At 34.9% G+C, this 21,845-nt stretch overlaps 1 protein-coding gene across 1 annotated transcript in view; it reads left to right on the top strand.

Moving 5' to 3' along the window:
* PIGK (phosphatidylinositol glycan anchor biosynthesis class K) overlaps nt 1-21,277 on the top strand; it is a 109,632-nt gene extending 88,355 nt beyond the window's left edge. Inside the window, exon 11 of the mRNA XM_069478101.1 lies at nt 18,500-21,277. Within this exon, the coding sequence (XP_069334202.1) occupies nt 18,500-18,616 (117 nt within the window). The 3' untranslated portion in view covers nt 18,617-21,277. The remainder of the gene's footprint in view (nt 1-18,499) is intronic.
* Nucleotides 21,278-21,845: the final 568 nt, after the last annotated feature.

The raw sequence follows: 21,845 nt of genomic DNA, 5'->3' as shown, positions 1-21,845 counted from the left end.
GTAGGAAAGACATTCCAAGTCTCAGTAGCTATCTTTTCCCTATTCATCCTTTCTCAATAAGTTACTTGAGATATGATTCATTAAATGAAAGAGTAAACCAAAAAACCTGAAAAGATTTCCCAGGACACCAGAGATTGTTCCATCAAGGTAAGATGCTAGTGAAATTTCCAGGTTGATGGTGAAGTGAGTTTTGGAGTGACAGCTGTGTAGAAGTTTAAAGGATAAGGAGTACAGATTGGAGCAGGACAATGGAGAGCTTCAAGATAGATGTCTGTGATGAGTGGAATGATGGTAAATTATTTGATGTGTTTGACCATGCAAAGAGAAATTTTAAACTTAACATAGATTTAGTTATAGCCACATAGAAAATTAAGTCAACAGGATAAAGAAGTAACTTAATTTCAGGAACAAAAGTTGTACAAGAAAAGATATATTATCAGAGTATATTTTGTGGCTCAACTCAAAGAATAGTTACATAGTGACATAGTGAAACAATTGACTATTTAACAAAAATTTGCAACATAAATATGGTGACTACATTATGCTATGAAAGCAACAAGGCATGGTATGAACTCAGTAAATACAAAGTACTTAATTTAAACCTCTCAGCGGTCTCTCTGTTCTTGGTTCTGATGATTATTTTCTATTTATGAAAGTAAATTTATCTTTATAATCTGAGCCTGTTCCTAAAATAAGCAAGCGTACACACACATGCACGCATGATTTAAACAACTGGATTACAGACCTTTTGGTAGATGCTTACCTAGGGTTTAAGATGTGTGACAGATTTAATTCTGGGACTCAACATCATGAGACAATTTTATCTTCATTAATTCAGGTCCCTCCACTAAAGCAAAGGGTCTATGTAAACAAAGTCACAAACCCACATATGCTTTAAAAACTTCAACTTACTCAACTGTTACATACCAATAAATACTTTGCCTTGGCTAAGACATATTATCTACTCCCCTCGCCCACCTGGGTTCTTATCCATATTCCAGGCTTTCTCTAGATCCACTATTTCAGCTACACGGCCTCTTACAAATCCTTTAATATTTTGATAAGATTAGTAGGTTGCAAGATTTCTATTTATTAATGCATCTCTGCACACTGTACATGACCGTGGTAGAGTATAACCTTATTATTCTCTTTTATTCATACAAGCTGCACAAAGTCTAGAGCTATGTATCCATTACAGATTTAGTTTCCTGGAGAGAAATACTAGCGTCTACTGCTAGGCCTTCACTTAAAACATAGAAGATTATCCTGCAAAGTCTTGTTTCATCTGTTCTTTGTTATTCCTTTTTAGTCCTAGATGTAATTTTTTTGCAGTATAGCCAGTTTATATAGTATCCTGGTGTGTTCATTGTCTCTCTTTGGGGGCATTCTTGGTATTGGGTGGGACAATTCTAGTTTTATTATTGTGCAGTACCGGGCAGTGCATCGCAGGATGTTTGGTATCTCCCCCTCTCCTGTAGAAGACAGTACCACATCAGGATGAGGACCATTGCAGCTGGTGATTTGCAGTGTCTCTCCATCGAACCTGTTATTTGTATAATTTAGCCTTCTTACTATTACAATTGTGACATTTCAAAATATGCGTAATGGAGAATCTCTTCTCATTTTTCTACATTCTGAAAAGTTGTCTTGGGCTCTGCAATTCTAGCTCCTGTTATTATAGACATATATTGGGGTAATTTTTTAGTTCTCCGTCCTTGTTTATTGTTACTCTTCATTTTGTTCTACTATAGCTATTTTGGCATTTTAATGGTTTTTTTTTAAAATTACAATAATGCTTACCCCAATATAGCTAAACTTTACTAAAGATTGACTGAAATCTCTATCGAGTAGAAAATCTCTGACACCTTTTTAAAAAAATGTGCCTATTGAATTATTGATATCTGGAAACTCATCAAAAGGGTACTGAATCCATATCACTCTCTGCCTAGAGACTGACTTAGGTTACTTCAAAATCTTATAGAGCTTTCCCTGACCATAGCAACTTTAAAACTGATGTCTAGTGAAAAGTAATATATTGTTCATTTATTTTTATTCCAAGTATAAGGCAAGTAATGAAAATTAAACTTCTTGAAAGTCATGTGCTAATCTTCTACATCAACTGGGTTATGTTTTTAAATTAATATAAATTAACTTCAGCTTTCCTATTCTTACGACAATCACTTCTAAGAATATCACTTCTCAAGGAATAAATGAAAGTGGAAAGCTGTTTGAGAATAATGATCAATATCTCAATAATGATTTTTCATCTTTATGTAAGTTTGAAAATTTTTGGCCCATCTATGAATTTATCATTATATGACTTTCTGATATATTAAATTTTTATGATAAAAATGAAAAGTGTGAGCGTCACCAGTCATAGATATTCCAAACCAAAAACAGATACTTGTTTTCACCCAATTTATAAAGATTTTAAAAACGAGAGTAGTAGTTGATGTTGATGAGGAGGCATCTGCTCTTTTCCATTTTTGTTGTGCAACTGTGAACAGGTACAAAACATCATATTTCACAATTGATCATAATCATCATCAGAAAATAACTAGTACCATTGAAAAAGTTATCATTTCCACTTAGCACGTGAATAAACTGAAGTTCAGAATTGTTTAAATAATTTGCCTGTGGTCTTCCATCTCATAAATGGTAAAGCCAGAATTTGATTCTAGGTCTGTTTGACTCCAAAGTCCATCCTCTTAACTACTGTGCCATTCATTCTCCTTACAAACATTTAAAATTTCTTACAAAGAATTTTGTTCCCAGAAAATTTTATGAATGAGGTGTCAACAGGTGTAATGTATGTTTTGGTTAATTGAAACCATATTTTGGAAGAATAAATATCCACAGACTTAGTTCAGTATTCTTCAGCAGATGAGTATCCATCTCTTTATAAACTGGCTTAAAGAGACTCATCCTCTTCAAAATTTTGTTTCTGATTTCCTTCTCCACCCCAATTGTACTTGGCTCCCCAGTGAGGATTTGAGAAAGTAGAGATCTGAAGGGATATGATTACAAAAAGTGATGGGGGGGTGCTTTAAATTTGTTTTGGTTACTTAAAATTTTACCTACATATGACTCACTTGAAAAGAGAGAAAAGTTTTTGCTATGTGGTTACCTATTCTGCAGTGTTCCATATTTAGTTCAGATAGTTCAGCAACCTTAAGGATTCAATAAGCTTTTGTGAACAATCCAGATAATCTAGCCTCTATTTATAACATGATCTTTAAGGACATTATTTTTTATTTCTATACAACTGATGCTAAAGAGAATGTTTAGAATATAGCTCACTCACTGGTTGAAGATTGCCTATACTAATTTTTTATCTGGTTCCTCACTACTGTGAGCAGCCTAATAAATAGTGGAATGTCCAAAGTTGTAAGGAAAAATGAGTGTCAAAGAGCCTTAATGATCATTAACTTATAAGTGGACCTGGAATACTTGAGAATTAGCTATACACAGCTAAAGCAGTCAGTAATTAAAAACAACTAGACAAATACACATTTCTTTCACAAGTCAAAGTAATTTAGAGTTCAACACATTTAGAAAGCAGACATCCCTAATGAATATTAGACATTTGGCCCTTTGTATTGCTTTGAATATTAAGATACTTGGTAGTAATTAACTTTACTCCCTTTGGGTTACAGCTTCTTCATCACAGTTACTAGCACAAAAGGCTTTCAGAAAAGTTTTTGGTGCTTCTTCACAAAGAATATATTAGAGATTTTTTCTTTTTTAAAATATTTTTTATAAATAGTAAAGACTTGTTAACATATACTTTATAATAGATTTTCATTTTATTAGATACTATGATTGAGTCATATGGGAATTCTAAATTGAGTTTTGATCTTTTAAAATTCATTGTAATTTCATAAATATGCCAAATATGAAGAATGTTTTCCTTTTCTGTATTCCATTCTGATGTGTTCTTAGGTTTTCTGACTGCATTTGTTTTAAGGGTGAAGTATAGACCATAATATTAGGGGCATAAATGTGCTTTGGTAGAGGATTATTGGTTTTTAATAAATGACTTTCTAGGGGTTCAAGTAAACAGTACTGGAAGTGAGGAGGTGGACCCTTTCCCAGCTTCAAGAAATGGAAAAGGGATGCTCCTTGGTTAGTTCACTAGCTACATATTTGCACCTACTTTTAAGGTACAGAAACTGTACAGGGAAGGAAAAGTACGTTATACAGTGAAGAAAACAGAATCATACCACTCATGCTCAGTGCAACCTGTGCTTCTAGTGGGAAGGGTTTAATTTACAGTGAAATAAGGTAAATTAACATATTAGTTTGAAAAAAAAGAAAAGGAATTAAGGAAAATACTGTTACTTTTATCAAATGACTGTCATTTTCATATGCCCATCTTAATAAACTTGTCATCAGTCAAACCCAGGGTTCCACCAAAAACAGTACTAGAAATACCAGTGGACAAAGAAGAAAATAAAGCCCCAGGGGATCTCTTCTTATATAGATGCAGAAATTGACCATCTAGACAGAGACATATTAAAACATAGTTCCCTTCAGCTGCATGCTATATACTTGACAATATAGTTAGATGCTAACTTACAACTTGATCGAAATAGTGTGACCAGGAGTTTTTTAATCTGTCATCTAAATTGACCTGAAATCACCTTAATGTGCTTCCCAATAAGAGTTGAAATTATCATTCACTTTAAAACTTACTATTCACTGTGAAACTGGTATACACATGTCTGAAAAGTTATTCTTTACTTTAAAGGAATCAATATCTTTAGTTACACATTTTTAACATTGAGAATTAACTTTCATTTCATTGCACCAATCATGTTTAGTGTGTAATTTGTGTATTATTGTTTTAATTTTCTCAGATTATAATTTCTCATCATTTTTAGACAAGCACAGATTTTTCTTTTAAAGATTATTTATTTTACTTTAATCTACATTCAGATGTGTTTATCACTGCCTAATGTATTTAATTGTTTGATTTTGTTTGTCCTTTTTATTTACCAGTTCTGTAGCCAAGGTTAGTACCTTGTGAAAACAGAATAGTATCCATGTTACCTAATTTTGATTAATTAAGAGGTTTCTAGTTTTAAATGTGCCAATAGACATTTTAATCTTGTGAAATAATTAAACATGTATACTTTTAGGTAGTGTTATTCAGTCTGTAACATTGCTAGAGAGATGTAATAATCATAAATGGATAAGTTAAGCACTAATTAAAATTTTCCTCCTGCTAAATAGCTCTGTCTAGTATAACTAAAATTGTTAAAGCCTGTGATAAAGTGGTAGATTTAATTGACATTTGAACAATTAATTTTTAGAGCTGTTATACTTCTTATTTTACTACTTTCACATCTTAGTTGGCTGTTTTGGCCAAAAATAAAGTAAAATAATAATTGTTATAGACTATAAACCTTAATCTGCTATCTTCATCTAGTATAGAAGTAGAAAAGATCTGTTTCAGAGCATTGTCATTGACTAAACCACATAGAGACCTTTACCCATGGGAAAGATCATTATAAGTAGAGTATGGGAAAAATAATTATAAGATTTGGTTTTTTGTACAATTATGTTCAACATTTTTACGTTGATAATCATGTTGAAAAGTGACTACTTCTGTTAAAAATACTTTGTCAAACTTTACATAATTTAGTAAAAGAATTTAAAAGAATTTAGTTTATGATCTTTGATACAAGCAAATAGTGTTCCAAAAAATGAATTTGACTGAAATTAACTTTTTTCTCCTAAGAAGGATTTCATTTAAACACAGTGGGAGGCTTAATGATTTGTTTTTCAGACATATATCTCAAAAGAGAAGATGCCAGTCCTCAGACTTTAACACTTGAAAACATGTGATTATTCTCTTGGGAGCCCCACTTAAAAGAAGTTATAGAAATTCTCTCTAAAAACAAGGAGTTGGAATTCACCTTTTGTGTAAACAGCAAAGTAACAAAAGCCCATTATGGTAATTAAAAATTTTTTAAAAATTATTTACCCATTTAGGAATAGTTGGACAATTGGAAACAAGCATTATTCGTTATTGGTATATTGGTGATTTTTCTTTTGATACCCCATAAGACAGATGTAGTTTTTTTTTTTTCAGCTTATTATGGGGGTACAAAAGTTCAGGTTACATACGTTGCCCATGTACCACCCATCCCCCCGAGTCAGAGCTCCAAGCGTGCCCATTCCCCAGACAGTGCGCGTTGCACTCATCATGTAGTTATACCCCCAACCCGTCACCCCACCTGCCATCTCCCCAGGTCAGCACCTTCAAGAGTGACCATTCCCCAGACGGTGCACAACACACTCATCATGTAGGCATACACCCATCCCCTCCCCCCACCCCCCACCTCAGTCTGATATCCGATTGGTATCATTCCCAAATGTGCATTTAGGTGATGATCAGGGAAACCAATTTACTGGTGAGTACATGTGATGCTTGTTTTTCCATTCTTGGGATACTTCACTTAATATAATGGGTTCCAACTCTCTCCAGGAGAACCAAAGAGATGTCGTTATCACCGTTATTTCTTATAGCTGAGTAATACTCCATGGTATACATATACCACAATTTACTAATCCATTCATGAATTGATGGGCATTTGGGTTGTTTCCACATCTTTGCGATTGTGAATTGTGCTGCTATAAACATTCGGGTACAGGTGTCTTTGTCATAGAATGACTTTTGTTCCTTTGGGTAGATGCCCAATAATGGGATTGCTGGATCAAATGGTAGGTCTACTTGAATCTGTTTAAGGTATCTCCATAATGCTTTCCACAGGGGTTGCACTAGTTTTAATATACCTTTTGGATTTTCACTTGGTACATATTCCGTAGAATTCAAGATTAATAGTTGTTTTTCTTTCAGTACTTTAAAAATGCCTTTCCATTGTCTTCTGGCCTTCATGGTTTCTGACCAGCCCATCTTCAATCATTCTTACTTTTGTTCCTCTGTAGCAGGGGTCTATAAACTTTTTCTTTAAGGGGAAAATAGTAAATACTGTAGGCTGTGGACCACATGGTCTTTGTTGCAGTTACTCAACTTTTGGCAGTAGTATGAAAGCAGCAATAGACAATATGTAAATGAATGAGCATGACTGTGTTCCATTGAAACTTTATTTATAAAATCAGGTGGCCAGTACATGTCTTGTAGTTTACTGAACTCTGCTCTGTAAGAACAAATCTCTTTTTCTGTGACTGCTTTTAAGATACTCTTTATCATTGTTTGTCAGTGTTTTGATTATAGTGTCCCTTTGTATGGTTTTCTCTGTGTTTCTTCTGCTTGGTGTTGAGCTTTGTGGATATGGTGGTTTAGAGTTGTCATGAAATTTGGAAAAAATTTAGCTGTTATTTGTTTTAGATATTTTTCTCCCTCATCACTTGGGACTCCAATTGCACAAATGTTATCCTGCTTGATGTGGTGCCATAGCTCACTTAGGCTCTGTTTATTCTTTCCCTGCCCCCTCCCTTTTTTTTGCCTGTGCTTCATTTTGAGTAAATTCTATTGGTATTTAATTAGTTCTCTGATATTTCTTTTGTAGTGTCTCATCTGTTGCTAATTGCATTCAATGTATTTTTCATTTCATATATTTATTTATTTCTAGAGATCTTATATGAGTCTTACTTATATATTCTATAATCTCTCCTGATATGTTCTTTTTTTTTTTTACATTCAATTTAAAATATCTGCTTTTCTATCTCTGTATACTAAATCTGTCATCTCTTTCATTTATGGGTCTGTTTCTATTAATAGCTTTTTCTCCTGGCTATGTGTCATATTTTTTTTCCTTGTTTGCATGCCTTGGGTTTTTTTTTTTTTTTATTAGATGCTAGGTATTTTTATTTTTATTATTGTTAGCTGCTAGATTTTGGATTTTTATTTTATTTTTACAGTGAGTGATAAATTTTGTTTCAGGGTCAGTTTGAGCTATTTAAGGATTATTTTAAGTTGTTTTAGGCAGATCCAGAGTAGTCTTTTTTTTTTTCTTTTTTTGAAATAGCGCCACTATCTCTGATTTATTCTGATTTAGCTTCACTATAAGCTGTGACCTAATACTGTGTATATAGTACAAGCTCTGTCCACTTCTGTAAGTGTGAACATGAACTATCCCCATCCCTGAATGAGCATTGGGGATTGTTTGGCCTTTTTATGTTTGGTTTTGGTTTTTTTCCTCTATCAGCTGTAGTTAGTTTCTTGTCATGCATGCACATATTAGAACTCTGCCGAAAATTCAAGGAGACCTCTCTGCAGATCTCTGGAGCTCCTTTATGGTTTTTTTGTGCAGCTCCCTCTTCTCCAGTAGTCTACTCTGCAAATTCTAACCATCTAAACCTTCCTGAATTCTAATTTGTGTCTCTTCATCTCAGCAAGACTGCCAGGCCCTGTTTGAATCTCCCTCCTTATGCTGCAGCTTAGAAACTGGCTCCAGGAAATAAGCTTGGGGCAATTAAAGGTCTCATCTTTCTTGTTTGAATTCTCTCAGGGATCAGAAAACTGGTGTAAATTGTCCAGTGTCTGAAACCCATTGTTCCTTACTGTTTGTTTGATTTTCTAATTGTTCAGGATGAGCAGATAATTCCTGTAGCATTTACTTTTTCATAGATGGAAGCAGAACTGAACAGATGCAGATAGACTCTATTGCTAAATGAAACTTCGTTATTTATTTGAGGGATCTATGGGTTATTTTTGTAGTTAAGAGCTAAATAATAGATTTATTTATTTCAAACTTCAAATTGTTTATGCATTTTTAAACTTAATGATTTCTCACTGTGAATTCCTAAAATAGATTATGACAATAACTACAATTCTTACTTTTTCCTTAAGTCATAAAACCAAATATAAACTAATAAATTAGCATTTAATATATGATATTTATATTTAAATGTTTTATATTTATTTTTTGGAAAGGAAAATAATATACAACTAAGACAATTGATTACCATATTGTATTCAAAACTTGTGAGACCTTGATCAGGTTCAGCAATAGGTATCACAAACAGATCAAAATGTAGTGGAATCACACTCATAATCAGTATATGAGGTATAAACCAAGTATCACTGGTGCCCAGAGAAGAAGAAATTATTTCTTACTAGGTTATGAGAACAGACTTCACCTGGAGGTGACATTTGAGCTAGCTCTTAGAGAATAAATAGGTATGAAAGAGTAGGAAGAATTATACTAGAATATTTCATTCTCTTTATTTCTGTTTTTTTAAGCATAAAGTTAATATCATAACTTCAGGGGTTATTCCACCCAAGGAACAAGTATCAGATGTAATAAATAGTTTTATGTCTTGTTAATGTATTGTTTATTTATCCAAGCTTGTCAAGTTTGTGAATTAGTTTTCTATTGCTATATAACAAACAAACTTTGTGATTTAAAACCATTATTATCTCACACTTTCCATGTGTCAGAATTCCAGGCATGGCTTAGCTGGGTCATCTGCTCAGGGTCTCATAAGGCTTTAATAAAGGTGTCAACCAGGACTGCAGTCTCATCTGAGGCTCAGGGTTTTCTTCCAAGCTTACTAATTCACAGAATTCAGTTCTTTGTCATTATAGGACTCAGGCCCTCAACTTTTAGGGACTGTCTGCCATTCTCTTTTCGTGGTCCGCTCCCCAACATGGCTGTTTGATCCTTTAAGACCAACAAGAGAGCATCTTTACTGCTTCTAATATATTTACCTGTCTGACTTCTGTCTCTCATATCTAGACCTTCTTTTAAAGGGCTTACCTGATTAGTTTAACACCTTCCTTCCTACCTCAGTACCCCCTACTTTCTCCCCCATAATCTCCGTTTTGATTCACTGAAAGTCAACTGATTAGGGACCTTAATTATATCCTCAGAATCCCTTCATCTGTGCCATATGATGCAGCCTAATCACGGGAGTGATATCCTATCATATTCACAGGTCTTGTCCACACTCAAGGGATAGATATTATATAGGGGATATACACCATGGAGAGGGAGTCTTAGGGGCTATCTTAGAATTCTGCCTACCACAGTTTGACTTATATGGTAATATAATTTGTAGAATGCAAATTATACTGTATGTAAAGGATTTAGATAGATTGGAAATACTAATAAGCAATTAAATAGTTGAAAACAGCTATTTTCTAAAGTAATTATTACTGTAACCTTGGTAGATTATTTTTACTTTTTTATTTTCTTAAAATATAGTTTAACTGAACTGATATGCTCATTATACATTAAGAAAAGAATCTCATTGAAACCTTGGAAATTTTCCATTTGCTTCCCAATAAATATGTGCAATTTTGAAAATGCTCAGTTTCCTCTTTTTACATAATTTTAATACTTAGATCTGTGCTCTGTTAACTATTTTGAAGTGATGTGGTAATATTCTCCTAGCAACACGAAGGGGGAAACTGAATGCTGTTCACAACTGGAAGTGCGACGTTGCTTAGCTACCTATCTTTTTAATTTTAAATACTAGACATTTCAATAACAGCGTAGCCCTTAAGCTTTTAAGTGTTTGTTCATAACACATTGCAGTGTTTTATGTATGCTTTTGCCTCTGTATTATAACTGTTATTGTGAAAGTTTAAGAAAAAAGAGGAGTGTATTTAATAGCAGTCAGTAGAATACCTTAACTACATAAAATCAGTCATTTTTTAAAGAAGCTCTAATGGACATAAATGAAATTACAAGATGTGCTTTAGTATGAACTTACCTCAAATGCAGCTCTACTACAAAATGTAATAATTATACCAAATCTGTCACTAGATCTTGATTGTACATAAAATTATTATAGACTGTCTAAAATGTTATGTATAGTTATTTTAAAAATAGCAGTGTTGTTATATGGCAGCAATATCATTAAACACATACTGAAAAAGCACTTTATTATATTATGTTGCTGTCATGCTATTCATATTACTTTTTCTTAAAAGGATATCAAGTACTAAGCAGTATTATTGCAGTGCTTCTCCTGATTTGGAAAAGAATATATGAAGATTCTTCTAGGTTGACTTTTTCTTTTCTTTCTTTCTTTCTTTTTTTTTTTTTTGAGACAGAGTCTCACTCTGTTGCCCAGGCTAGAGTGAGTGCCATGGCGTCAGCCTAGCTCACAGCAACCTCAAACTCCTGAGCTCAAGTGATCCTCCTGTCTCAGCCTCCCGAGTAGCTGGGACTACAGGCATGCACCACCTTGCCCGGCTAATTTTTTCTATATATATTTTTAGCTGTCCATATAATTTCTTTCTATTTTTAGTAGAGATGGGGTCTCGCTCTTGCTCAGGCTGGTCTCGAACTCCTGAGCTCAAACGATCCGCCCACCTCGGCCTCCCAGAGTGCTAGGATTACAGGCGTGAGCCACCGCGCCCGGCCTAGGTTGACTTTTTCAATACAAGTTTTTTCCTGTGTACTCCCCTTCCTCCCCAAAATAACTAAAGTAATAATACGCATTGTAGAATACATTTTCAAAAGTATAGATAAGTATAGAGAAGAGATTTAAAACCACTATAATCCTGCTTCCTCCAGAGAAATACTACTAAGACTTTAGTATATTTCCCAGATCATATTTCATATTCAATTTGTATCTTTTATTTTCTTATAACTATAGTATAAGCATCTTTCTAAATCATTAGAATTGTTTGAAAACATTTTTGTTGACTAATATGTGGATGTACAATATTTCCCTTGTTATGTTTATATAGACTGTTTCTCATTCTTTATTATAAATAACACTGAGAAGAAAATCTTTGTGCAAAACCTTTGCTAGCATTTCTGAGTTTCTTAATAGGGATTCTAGAAGTGTTACAGGTCCTGGGAATGAGATGAACATTTAAAGACCTCTGAACATGTTAGTGGATTACTTTCCCGAGAAGTTGACCATCCTTATTAACATTTACTAGTTTAATTTTAAAAAGAGGAAGAAACAGTTAACAGTTTTTGTGATTCAGAAGAATGAATTTTTTAAAGTGTTAGCCATTTGTAATTATTTTGTGACATTTTTCATTTCTGTGTCCCATTTATTGATAAATCTTTGTATTTTATTGATTTTTGGGAGACCTTGTACTACATTTATCCCCTTATCTGTTATATTTTCCCATTTATTTGCCTTTTAATTTGATTTATATACTTTGGGAAATACAGATCTTTTAAAAAATTCATTTTAAAATCTCTCCACCTTTTTGTTTTCATTCATCGCTTTTAAGCTTATATAAATCCCTTTACTGTGCAGATTCTCTTACATTTTCTCTCTCTTTTTTTTTTCTTTCTGTTTTTAAATTTATTCTAAACCATGTAAAGTGTATTTTGGGTTATAGTGTTGGGTTAGGAACAAAACTGATTTTGTTTTCAAATACTAATCCATTGTTAGAGCACCAGTAAGAATAATATTTCCTTGCCCATTGATTTGTCATGGCTCTTTTATCATGTACTAAATTCTGAGATACTGAGCTGATTGCCTGTTTTTTATTCGGTTTTATTCATCTTTCTAATCTTGCATCAGAACCACATTATTGTTTAGCATTATCATTATCTTTTTTTATATTCTTGACTGTTTACTTCTCCCTGTAAAGTAATATAGATTGTTTACTTTACATCTCATGTTATGGGTAATCATTGTTATTTTATGTTTTTTGCTGTTGTGAATGAAATTTTTTTCTATTTTCTGACTCATTTTTACTGAAATATTTGAAGGGTATTGATTTTTAAAAACATATATACCTGAAATCTGAGCACTTTAGTCTCAATAATTATAAGAGTTGATTTTGTAGAGTTTGTTGATATCTAATCATAATATCTACGAATAATGAAAATTTACTTTTCGTTCCTAAAACTTATGTCTGGATTAGCCAGAAATTCCAGAATAATATTAACTAATAATGTTAATAGTAGATATTTTTGCCACAGGAAAGCTAAAATCATGGTTAAGGGAAACCTATGGTCAACTTTCCATTAAAACTAAAATCATAGTTGAAAACAAATCATCTTTGATTATCTTGGATTAGATTAACTGCTTTGCAAATTTACCATAGATGTGGTACATAAAGATCTTGGGCAATGTTCATTTCTCCAGCAGGGTGACAGCAAGGTGACAATGTCTAATTACTACTAATTGGTAACTTTAAAAGGAAACGAACCAAACTTCAGATTTAGACTTCAGCTGGGAGGAGGAGGAAAGCTAGAAGGAAGCTAGGTGAGTTAGTCTCTAAGTTCCCCCACTTCATTTCCTTGAGAGCAATTTCTGGCATGATGATGGGTGGATTGTCTCTGTTTTCTAGGAAGACTGTAAGGGAGAACTAGAGGTGAGCAGCACTGCACCTCTCTTAAAGTGAGAGGGTGACAAAGAACATTCATGGAATTTACTTCTAGAAGATAGCAGAGCAGGTATTTTGTTTAGAAGGCCTTATCAGAGTCCAGGGGTAAACACTGTTCAAGTGAGACAGGTGGCTGTGGAAGTCTACTTTGTGGAATTTAGCTCAGACTTCTCAGATAACAGGGCTAGATTTCTCATTCTAGGAGGGTCAGAGGGAATTATCTTGATGGACCTCCTCTACCCCAACAAAGTTCATGGTGGACAAGAGATTGTTTAGCTGCCCTTCATGCTGTTCTCACTTATGCCATTGTTGCAGAGACCTGAAGCTACAGGTATATAGATGGGAACTTTTTCTGTTTTCTTATGATGATAAAGGATCAGCGTTTTTCCTTTAAATTGTCACCTCTGTGGATGTATTCCAAAACTTTTGATGCATAATGAGCCACTGCAGAACTTAGTGACTTAAAACATCAATCATTTATTTAGCTCATAATTCTGTAGGTTGGCAGTTTAGGTTGAGTTTGGCTGGGCAGTTCTTCTGTTTTCAGTTAGGCTTCCTCATCAGTCTATGGTTAACACTGGATTACTTAGGTAGTTTTACCTCTGGGAGCTGTCTGGTTATTGGCTGATGGTACCTCAGTTCTCCTCTAGTTAATGTTTCTTTCTCCAGAAATTTAGACTTTTTCTGATGTTGGTGGCAGAAGCAAGCAAAGCCTCTTGAGGCTATAATCAGACCTGGGACACTGTTACTTGTGTTGCATTCTGTTGCCCAAAAGAAGTCACAAGACCAGCTGATTCTAGGGGTAGGGATACAGATTCTACCTCTTGATGAGAGCTATAAAGTCACATTGCAAAGAGTATGGACACCGGGAAGTATGAAGAATTGGGGCCATGTTTGCCATCAGTCTAACATAATTGGTTGAATGAAGGACTCAAAGATGTGTTTAGAACACTGTTCCTCGTCAATGTGGATTTTAATTTGCTATTATACAGTTGTGTCACCCAGCTCCCTTTTTATCTCAGCCTGTTGTCTTTATATTTTTTTATTCTTTTTATAGCATTCTTTCATTTTTGGTTGCTTATGTATCATTATTCAAATCCATGCCAAATAAAAATTTTCTAAAATAATCTTTTGACTTTTTATTAAATTTTACTCAGAGATATCTTCTCTGAATCTTCAAGGTGTAATTTCTTTCTCATGTGTGAGAGTATTTCTCCTCATAGAGCCCACAGTGATTTTTCTTTTTTCTTGGGACATTGTTGGTCTTTGCCAACAGAGTGTGGGGTTCTTTTCACTATCCACTCAAGCTTAAATGCCTTCTCAAGTATGTATCTGAGGAATAGGTTGTAATTTGGTTCCCAGTGACTGGCAGGCAGTCATAAATGTGGCTTTGCTGAACTAAACTAGGATCATCTGCTACCATGCCACTTATGCCTGGTTTTGGGACACTTTACAAAGGTGAAATATATGGAAAAAACATATTTCTTTAACATGCACTACTAACAGGGTTTTTCCTTTATTTTCCCTTCTTTGCATAGCTTTTTATATGACACTGAAACTTCTAGGATACAGTGAACCATTTTCAGTGCCCCTCTGTCCTGTTCTTTACTGGGACTCGTATTTAAATGGATGTATAAAGTGGTGTGCCACTGGGGAGTTGGAATGAGTTACACAACTCTGGCTGCCTTGAAGCTATCCTTCCACTACATAGGCAATGTGTCTCTTAAACAGCAATGAGGAAAAGGGAGCAAGCTAAAGTCCCTTTCTCAGCTGACAGAATTATTGTGTTTCACAGAGCAGAACTATCCTTTTCATGGTGTGTACCAATCAGAAAACTGGGACCATCATTCATTTGTTTCTAGTCCTGGTTTTCTAGGACTTTCAGATGGTGAAACTATCTGAGGTTTCTCATCAGAGATTAACTTAATTTTGGTAGGGTGTGCTGTTGTCTTTTTCTGTGCCTTTGTATGGATTGTTGTGAGAAGGCGGGAGAGGCTGGACTGGGGGATTCTATTTAGATGCCATCTTAAGCTGAATCCAAAATGCATTTAATTAATAATGCATTTTCCATTTTTTGTTAACCAAAAAGATGCAATGAATATATAATAAAAAACATAGCAACTGCAAACAGCAGTTTTGAAAGGCTAAGATTTACTGCTTCTGTTAGCTTGTGCAGTGTTATAATGTGAATAAATACACTATTCCATTATAATTTTGGCAGGTGAGAATTCTACCACTGAACCACCAATGCTGGACAACTATTCCATTATAATTTTGGAGTAATTACATATATTTCTTAGTCATCTGTGTTAGTCTGTTTGCATTGCTATAAAGAAAATACTTGAGGCTGGGTAATTTATAAAGAGAGCCTGTATAAGAAGCATCACACCAGCATCTGTTTCTGGTGAGGGCATTGGGGAGCTTCCAATCAAGGTGGAAGACAAGGGAGGAGCAGGAGTGTCAAATGGTGAGAGAGGGAGCAAGAGAGAGAGGAAAGGTGTGACATTCTTTTAAACAACAGCTATCCCATGAACTAATAGGGAGAACTCAATCATTACCACAGAGAGGGCTCCAAGCCACTCATAAGGGATCTGTTCCCATGACTCAAACACCCCCCCACCAGGCCCCACCTCCAACATTAGGGATCAGTTTCAACATGAGATTTGAAGGGGACAAATGTCTAAACTATATCATCCTCCATTATGAATTCTAAAGTTTGCTGTTGGAGAACCACAGCTCCAGCACTTTGCATTTCTCTCTGGTCCTCTCCTAGCCATCTATGGTCTAAATGTGGGACATATGCCTGTCAAGGAGGGTGAAGGAGTGAAAGGAGTACCTCCAGAATTCTCCAAGCCAGCCTTTGGAATAATAGGTCAAAATAGCTGCCAGGGCTAATTGTCAGATCTTTGGAGAAATGATAGTTACTTCCAAAGATGCTGTTTTTTCCTTAGTTGCCTCATCTCTGGTAACTGTTTCTGACACTAAGTTTAAGATCCAATGGTAAAATTACAAATTCAGGGATTCCATCTCATTGGAAAGTAACTAGAGTTTCTATATCTGCAGAAATAAGATTTACTATTAACTATGTGATTTATTACTTCTATAATCTCTGATGAATGATAGATCTTAAGCAATGTTCACCATTTTTTTTTAAATGACTTGGTATAAGCATCTCCTGAACTTTATTAGTACTATAGTTCATGAATTTGGTTTATGGAACAATTGTCTATAGCCTGTTCTTCTCAGTTAAGAGTTTACAATGGTGCCAGATTTTGACAACATTTATTTAACTTTTCTACAGTAGTAACCTAAGTGTGTGTGTTTTCAAATGCCGTGTAAATCAGAGACTCCTACAGTAATTAGGGATAATCAGAATCTTATCTCCTTAACTAGGTCAGTGCTCTTAAACTGAGCTCTCATGGAACATGTGCAGGCTGTTGTATGTATAAAGGTGTGCTTCCACTAAGAATGAATGATGGTAATCCTTACCCAGGTAGTAGAAAAATAGTTTTTGGTCGTAAGCTTTTTTAGTCCTTTTGTGTGAATTACCTATTGTTTCACTAGTGGATAATAAAGAGGACAAAAACTAAGCAGGAGTCAGTCGCGTTTAGTTCACTCATTTATTTTTTCATTGACACATGCTTGTGATATTTATATTACCTATTTTTACTATAACTATGCTTTATATTATTCTAGATTTTCTACTGGAATTAAATAAAGATTTGTCACAGTGTTGTACAAAAAGCACAGTGACTTCCAAGAGCTCTGACATTTGACATGGTTTGAGAACCATTGAACTTATCATCTTGTAAAATACTAGAGGACAAGGACTTTTGTCATCATCATTATCACTCATATGATCAGAAGCCATTGCAGGTTCTTGAGTGAAAAGTAACATGAGGAAAATTGGATTTGATATTTTTGGGTAAATCTTTGCAGAGTTTTCTGGAAGGAGTGGTAGAGGATGAGAGAGGCATAGCAATGAAGATGGAACGTAACCACTTTAAACAGTATTATCATTTCAGTTTGTATTAAGCATTTGATTAAAAGCTCCAAAAACTCTAGCATTGTTATCTAAATTAAAATATTAAGGTGGCTTTCTGTCTTTCTAGTTTGACAAGTTAATTTTAAATTGATGAAAGTTGTACATGATTACTAAAGCAAATTTTAGCTTATAGTTTCTCTTCCCTCTGGTCTACTCTAAAACATGATTCTCATGTCATAACTATTTTTACAATTTTGGCCAGTAATTCAGCAAGTAGACTCATAAAGAAGTCATTGTCACAAACTTCCAATTACAGGGCCATAATGTAGCTCTTAAAATCATGACTAAATGTGGAAGATCAATCTGTTAAAATGGTGTCTAAGTGGGGGATACTGGTCCTTGCTGGACAAAGAAATATGCAAGACACTTGGCTATGTGTTGTGGGGTGGGCAACAGAGAAAGGGAATGTAAAATGGACTCAGATAGACTTTGACCCCAGGAAGTACGCAGGGGAATAAATGAAAAAGGTAACTATAATAGTAGATAGGAGTAACAGTAGAAGGAATTATAGATTAGGTACTATGAGAATTCAAAGAAAATATATCAGTTGGGAGAATCTGTAAGAGCTGGCATTTGAGTAAGTGAGTTTTGAACAAGCACGACAGATAGGGTAAGGAACATTCTACCTCAAGGGAGAAACATGACCAAAGGCACTGGCCCCCAAACAAATGTGTGTTGAATATCTGAATGAACGGAGTTGATAGCATTTGTTCTTCCACTGATTTATTCGGTATGGCCTATGAGGGCTTCCTAATTGCCAGGCACGGTGACAGGTCAGTGCTAGAAATATAACAAGATAGAGCTACAGTCTAATAGGAGAGACAGATGAAACTGACTAATGAATATGTAAATTCAAAGCGAGAAGGACTGTTAGGCTACTGAATGACTTAGGTGAGGATATATGTTTGGATTGGGTAGTCAGGGAAGGACCCTTTGAGGATACAAGATGTGAGCTGAAACTGATCTTTGTTATGAGTCAGTAGTTTACTCCATGGGGTATTTACCCTGTTTGAAGTCTTTATCATTGTTGCTATCCCAATACATTTAATTTGGCTAAATTACTCCCCCTTAAAACACAATAAATGAAATTTCTCTTTTCTATCATATTTGCTTTATCCATTGCTGAATTAGTTACTAATTGTTAAATTTACTATGTTATCCTTGTTTTACAGAAACCGAAGCTGAAAGATTGGCATCCTCCTGGGGGCTTTATTCTGGGATTGTGGGCACTCATTATCATGGTTTTCTTCAAAACTTATGGAATCAAGCATATGAAGTTCATTTTCTAGACTTGATGTGTGAAGAAGAATGCATGGAAAACTGCAGCCTTGGATAAAAATTTATGTTATTATGTGTTTTAAACATGCATTGCTCTGTGTGAATTGGCAAAAAGTATAAGGAGGTTCAAATTAAATTTGAACAAACTATTGATTTTATAACTTAAAAATAATTATTAATGTAATTGCTTAATAGCACTAAATATATTTCAGGTTTTCATTTTGTATGTCATAAAAACAAATGGTACAATGAGATCAGAATATACTGATTGATTCTTTTATGAAATCACAGTTTCTTTTATCTCCTTTTCATTTGGAGAAGAAAAAATTCTGAAGACATTAAATTCTCACTAACAGAGGTAACTTCTATTAATAATTTGCTGTATGTTCTCCCAATCTTTTTATCTATACACATATTTTTCCCCAAAGTAGGGATCATATATTAGGTTATTAAGTATGAAATGTCCGATTTCCTTAAGTACTAAGTTTGACAGTTGATATCTCTGACATTTCACTTTGACACTTCTTGTTTTATTTTTATTGTGAAGGTACATCCTCAGTCTTGCAAATGCGCGTTTTGGCCTGAGATTGTCTTTCAGAATTTTTTAGAGCAATTTTTGAGAAACCATGGATAAGTCAAAAATTTGTGTTATTTTCGAGTATGAGTTCCGTTGTGGAACCAATGCAGTGCAGACGGCTCAAAATATCAACGAAGTGCTTGGGAAGAATGTAGCTAATGAAAGCACAGTATGTCTATGGTTTGAGAAGTTCCATTCTGGTGATTTTAATCTTGAAAATGAGCCACCTCGGCAACCTGAGACCAAGGTGGACAATGAGGAGCTGAAAGCTGTAGTGGAAGTAAATCCATCTCAGCCTACATGTGAATTAGCAGCAAGAGTTGACCTTACTATTCAACAATATTGGACCATTTGAAACAAATTGGCAAGGTAAAGCTGGATAAATGAGCTCTGCATGAATTAAACAAGCATCTGCAGAGAAGTCATCTTGCCTTTCTTTGCTGTCATGACATAAAAGTGAACCATTTCTACACTGTATTGTTACGTGTGACAAAAAATGGATTCTTTTTGACAATCGCAAGCATTTGGCACAATGGTTGGATAAAGATGAAATGCTGAAACACAGTCCAAAAGCGAATAGTCATCAGAAAAAGCTAATGGTATCTGTTTGATGATCCAGCACTAGTATTATCCACTACAGCTTGATGAAACCTGGTCAGTCAATTACAGGGATGTCTACTGCAACCAACTGCTGTGGTCCCCAACCTCTGGGCTGCAGAGTTCCAGCACCCTCCCCCGCCGCATCAGTAGAAAAATTGTCTTCCATGAATTCCAGGAAATGTAGGGATGGGGGTGGTGCACAGCAGGAGGTGAGCGGTGGTGGGGGGGGGGTTTGTCAGGGAAGCAAGTGTAAGCAAAGCTTCATCTGTATTCACAGCTGCTCCTCTCCCATTGCTCACTGATATCATCACCTGAGGGCCTGCACCCCTGCACCCTCCCTTCCTCCCACCTCCCCACAACCCCGTGGAAAAATTATCTTCCATGAAACCAGTTCCTTGTGCCAAAAACGTTGGGGACTGCTGAATTAGACAAAATGATGGGGATGCTTGCAATTAAGCAGCCAAGATTGGTCAATAGAGACAGTCCAATTCTCTTGCAAGACAGCGCTGGACCACATCTCAGAAACAACACAGCTCAAACTACAGAAGCTGGACTTAGAAACTCTCTGTCATCCACCATATTCACCAGACCTTGCACCAACTGACAACCACTTCTTGCAAGGAAAAATATTCAGTTCTCAACAAGTTGTGGAAGATGCCTTTTGCGATTTCATCGGCCATTCGCTCTCCAGGCTTCTTTGCTGCTGGCATAAACCCTACTGTTAAGATGGCAAAACTGTGTCCATAGTTTAGGCCCATACTTTGATTAATTGTACTGCTTCTTGTTTGAGATGTAATAAAATACACTTTTGATTCGAAATTGGACATTTCATATTTGATGACCTAATAGAATATACCATTTTTTAACTTCTCTTTTCATTTTACAATATATTATCACCCTTTTCTGTCTTTGTATATTGTGAATACATTGTGAATAACTACATAGTATCAATTGTATGAATGGATAGTAATTTATTTGACAGTCTTCTATTGCTGGACCACTTATTTTGTTCCCATGTTTTCTTTTGGTTTATTCATTAATGGTATTAATATTGTACTGCCTGTCACTCATGGAATCCTGCAGCTTTAATTATAAGCAAAGATGAAAAATTGGTTTCTTAATCTATGGTGTTGACAGTCTTCAAGAACTTATTTGCCATTATTTATCTGGGAGATTTTAGAACTTTGGGAATTTCACATATTAACTGCTCAAGAGAAACATACCCCATTATTTTTCATGTGTCAGCATTTTTTATCCTCTAAATTGGTCATCACCTTTTCAATTTCCACCTGAAACTGAAAGAGACAGCCAACAAGGACTTTATTTCATTCTGTTTAAGTTAAACCTTGCCCAGTGAGTGCTGGATCTACATTTTCCCTAAGGAGAATCCCATAAAGTGGATGACTTGCTAGGAAAATTTATGTTTCTGGCCCTGCCTTCATGTCTGACTGATATATCCCATAGGGCAGAAGCCCCTTTCTGGTCTCTGATAAGACACAAGAGCTCATATCCCCATCACTGATTTTTTATCCTGGAAATAGTATTGAGATTGTGCTTTGTGATCAACCTCAAATATTGTTTTTCTTTTCAAACTTTTGCAGATGGTGGGTGTGGGGAGCCTGAAAGTTCAGTATTTATGTCCCAGGGGATACCATTATGTGTTTTATCTGTTTTATCCAAGAATTTATACGTTTATCTTTACTCATTGCAAAAATCTGTTTTATAATTTTGTTTATAATTGTAACATTAAGAAGACAATTCTTCCTCCACAATAAAACCTCCTAAAATTGATATTCCTTAGGATTTGTTTTTCCTTTTTGCGCTTAAAATATTACCCTTTAAAAACATACTTTCACAGGCAAAGGACTGACTGTGTTATCACCCCAGTTAGAACAAATGATATTGAAGCTTTTGCCAGCTCTGAATCTTTATTTTCATTGATCTTTTTATTCAGGTACTATATAAATGAAGAAGGAAAACTTATTATATAGAGGAGGATCTTTGTGTACATAAAAAGGAGAGAAAATAAACTTACATTTGAATAGTCTGATCACAGTAGCTCT

The sequence above is a fragment of the Eulemur rufifrons genome, chromosome 8 (assembly GCF_041146395.1).
Source record: "Eulemur rufifrons isolate Redbay chromosome 8, OSU_ERuf_1, whole genome shotgun sequence".
In the NCBI taxonomy this organism is placed as follows: domain Eukaryota; kingdom Metazoa; phylum Chordata; class Mammalia; order Primates; family Lemuridae; genus Eulemur; species Eulemur rufifrons.
The sequence above is the reverse complement of the archived record's forward strand: the minus strand, read 5'-3'. Positions and strand labels throughout refer to the sequence as shown.